Below are 4,167 nucleotides of genomic sequence, written 5' to 3'. Positions count from 1 at the left end.
GAGTTTTTCCTCTCCACTGTCGCTACAAGCATGCTTAGTGTGAGGGATTGCTGAAGAGTCAATGAGTCGATGCAATCAACTGGTTTTCATTAGAGAGAAAACTTTGAATCAACTTGACTGGATGATCTGGTGTATGGAAGCAAATCTTTACCATATTTCCATTTTAAGAATGTGGCTGCATTGTTTGACTCATAAATGAAATTTACATTTCAAATTGAATTTTGGTATGTATTTTCTGGGATACATTTTGAAAAATAAATCTCAAATATCTTTTTTTTATTTTAATTAAGTAAAAGGATGAGCGGTTTTAAAGAAGAAAATGAAAATGCAAACAGAATGATTGATTACTAATTTCATTTCAGCCAAGTAATGCAGCCACATTCTTAAAATGAAAAAGCATTTCTTAAAAATGCTTTTTCATTTGAAATATGGTAACGATTTGCTTCCATACTGGTGAACTGTAAAGTGCCTTTAGATGACGTGTTGTGAATCGGCGCTATAGAAATAAACTGAATTGTATCGATTTGCTCCTAACATGGCTCAGATTTGTACTTATTGATGACCTCTCCAAAAAACAAACTGAGCTAAACTCTATATAGCTGAGATAATTGTATTTTATATATTTCCTTATTCAAATAAATCAATTCCTTATTGTCATTTTCTGCTGCGTGAAACATAAGCTAAAAATAACCAAATGTGCCATTTTATTTATGGATAACGCATAGAATTGCATAAAAATGAAGAAAAAAGCCTGCTAGCACGTCTGACTGCATCATAGCTTTAGTTTGCTGTCAGCTGCAGCTCTTAGGACAATTCTCAGCTTCTACTACAGTAATATCTATTTTTATTACTCCCCATATAAACTTGTTCTTGACTAAAATATTTATCTTATTCTGCCTTAAAAGTGAGGATTTAATCCTAAAGCAAAGTAGGGGTTAGAAATTGTTCCTGAACTTTTAAATAAGCTTGAGTAAATAAAAACAAACAAACAAACAAAAGCCTTAATGGGTAATAATTAATTTTCCCTTCTATGCTTTTACTTTTTAAAGATTTCCTGTTTTTATCGAGCCGATTTCTGCTCATCTTTATAACAGCTTGTAGTACCACCTACTTCTTTGTCCTGCCCCCACCCTCCCCACCCATGCTAGGCAGCAAACACTCACTTCAGACACGCTTACTTCCATTTGCAGCGTGGAGAAGGCTGACTCCCCACCCTGCATTAGTCTGTTTAGCAGGTTGGTTCCTGGAGTGTGGCGAGGGGCCCACTGGGATGCTCCCAGCTGCCTCTGGGGGTCCTCTGGAAAATGAAAGGCCATTTAATTTCACTGATGCTGAACTCATTACACATTTAGATTATTCTCCTCCGGCTTCTTCACAAGCAGGATGTTCTTATGCAGCATCTTCAGGAGAGAAATGTGCAGAGGTAGCGGAAGGAGGACCTTGTTGGAAGCAATCACAATAATGCAACACATAAAGAAACTGACTTAAGCAGAAACCTTTATTCTCAGCCACAGTGAGTTAAACACAGTTAGATGCATAAACATTCATTTGCAAGCTGAATCCACAATACAAAAAATCACTTACAGTAGATACACCCAATTAGTTTAAAAGTGCAAACAACTTAGTGGACAAAAGATCATCCTTTAAAATAAATAACAGATCAATTAAGCTTTAAAACGACAAAACAAAAAACTATTTCCTGAGAAACGTTTGTTTCACTCAGCAGGATTAACAGTTTCTAGACTATTCCCTCAGCCTGGATGCACGACTGTTACATCTCTGCAGGATACCCCCGTCGTTTTTATGCATTTTCACAATAAGCTGCGACACAATCAACTGGGGAAAAAGATGAATTTGCGCCCAGCAGACTGGGAAGCTGTTCCATCAGGTTAGGTGAGGCTGGAAGCTTTAACACACAGAACAGAGCCGGTTCTTCTGCAGCTCCTGGTCAAAGCAATATCAGGCCATTCAGATCAGTTTAGATTCTCAGAAGAAGCCTGATGTGAATAAAATATACAAAGATGAAAAGCAGTAGCAGTTAATATTACACCCTTTTTAACATTTGACCCAGAAGATGCTTCGCTTTAGTAAACATTTTCCCCAACAAACAGGTAGAAGCAGGTTGCATGGCTGGCATTTAAATCTCAGAGCGAAACAGAGTCAGTCGTGATAAATCGCTGCTTAAATCTTCACTGTAATCCCTAGAAGGATGCCCCCCCCCCATGCTTCGAACACTGGAATGAATAAATCAAATGCAACATAAATATTTCACACTTTGCTCATTGACTGAAAAGGATAAAAACAGAAACTCTTTAGGGAACATAAGTGTGGAATTACAGGCCCCAGGAATGAGTCTGGGTCAAAATGAGTGGATGTTTGAAATTGTGGCCGACGGAGCGGAGGAGGAAAGGAGGCTCCTCCGTCATGCAGCGCTCCTCCTTCACATGGCGTCAAAATGGAAGCGATGGGCTTCCTGCCTCTTCTCTCTGTCGTCCGCTTTCTGAGTGACACAAAAACACAGAGGAGCAGAAACTTAGTGGATTGTTGGAATTTTTTATCTTCTGCTGAACGGTTTAACTTTTAAAGCTTCCTTCTGTAAATCTTTTTGTATTACACCCAAATTTTCCCGCTGAATCTATTCTATTCTCCACTAATGCAGTAACTTGGACTGTATCACAGGTGACTCAGCATGTAAACTCCAGGACTGCAGAACTCTGGTGTTTAAAATTAGCAAACTGTTATTTTGAATCTTGCTGCTAGAAAAACAGACCTTCCTTAAAAATGTTCCATATATCAGTTGATATCAGTAAAAGTGTCTCACATCACGACTCGTAATGATTCTTTCATTGTGAGCTGCAGGTCTTGACCTTTAAGCCCTAAGAACCTTTTTTTTTTTAACAGAATCCAAACCTGGAGCAGGTTTCCTCCTCACCTCTGTATTTTAAATGAGCTCAGGCTGGAAAAAGGCAGCAGAGCTTTTTCATCTTGTTGTTATTTTTTGTTAGTTTTCTCTTCATGGTAGAAACATAACCTGAGACGTCGAGTCAGAGAGTTTGAAAAGCATCAGATATCTTGCAGAGAGGAGGTTTAACTGAGGTATCCTTTAAATTGTTCATGATGAAATCGATCCAAATCTGTCAGATTTCACAGTAAAGAATTGGCTTTTTTTCCCACATTCCTGGAAGGAACAGGTAGTCCCATCATTTTGATTCGCTTAAAATGGTCCAGCTCATTTCACTTAGGAAGCTGTTAATGCTTATCTGAACTGAAGTCTGGTTTAAATAAGCAAACTGTTTGTTCTGCCCATAAAAGAAAGACAGAAAGCAAATATTCCACCCAGCAAATGAAAGGGAAAGTACACTAAAGGGAGAAAGAGTCGGTCCTACTAGTAAAAACAAACTTCCTGCATCGCCTGCTCCTCGTCCTCAGTAGCTTCCTCCCATAGGAGCAGCTGTCCAGGAGGTTTGCTCTGCTTTCATACTGCATTGTTAAAGTGAACCAAACCGGACTGAGGTGTGAAATTGACATTTCTGGTCGATTTAGGAAAGTTCCCCCGATAGTTTCATCAGGGGTGAAAGCATCCCTAATTATATTTTACAAAGCAAACATAATTTGTGGGACAAAAAAATAGTTAGACTGACATTCATCGTAGGCGATGTTCACACTGCAGCCTGAAGTGAACCAAATCTCATATAGGACCCGTATCTGATCTTTTCATGACAGTCTGAAGAACACAGATCTGATTTTTACCGATGTGACCCAGGATGTTTGGCTTGGTGGTGCTGAATTCATATTGAATTTGATCTTTTCAAAGGCTGCCTTTACCTGCATGGTCAGGTCGCCTAATTCTAACCTTAACGTTATTAATATTCAGAGATGGGAAGTAACGAAGTACAAATACTTCGTTACTGTACTCAAGTAGATTTTTCGGATATTTTTACTTTACTACTTATTTTTATGGCGACTTTTTACTTCTACTCCTTACATTTTAAAAAATTGTCTCGTTACTTTAGTTTTGAATCCTTTCAATGGAGTTACCGTTATTGTTTTTCACGTCATCAATACCAAATTCAAATTAATTGGATGGGAATCTACGTTGCATTTGACGCACCACTACAAGATGAATCGACAGATTCGGCGGTATTCATTGGCGGCAAATCATTGCAG

General features: G+C 38.5%; 1 protein-coding gene across 1 annotated transcript in view; it reads right to left on the bottom strand.

The window, feature by feature from the left end:
- Positions 1-1,489: 1,489 nt before the first annotated feature.
- itfg1 (integrin alpha FG-GAP repeat containing 1) overlaps positions 1,490-4,167 on the bottom strand; it is a 278,742-nt gene continuing 276,064 nt past the window's right edge. The window contains exon 18 of the mRNA XM_015375167.1: positions 1,490-2,500. Coding sequence (XP_015230653.1) covers positions 2,441-2,500 — 60 coding nt within the window. The 3' untranslated portion in view covers positions 1,490-2,440. The remainder of the gene's footprint in view (positions 2,501-4,167) is intronic.

The sequence above is a fragment of the Cyprinodon variegatus genome, unplaced genomic scaffold, assembly GCF_000732505.1.
Source record: "Cyprinodon variegatus isolate N-32 unplaced genomic scaffold, C_variegatus-1.0 Scaffold114, whole genome shotgun sequence".
Lineage (NCBI taxonomy): Eukaryota > Metazoa > Chordata > Actinopteri > Cyprinodontiformes > Cyprinodontidae > Cyprinodon > Cyprinodon variegatus.
This window is presented reverse-complemented; position numbering and strand designations above follow the sequence as displayed.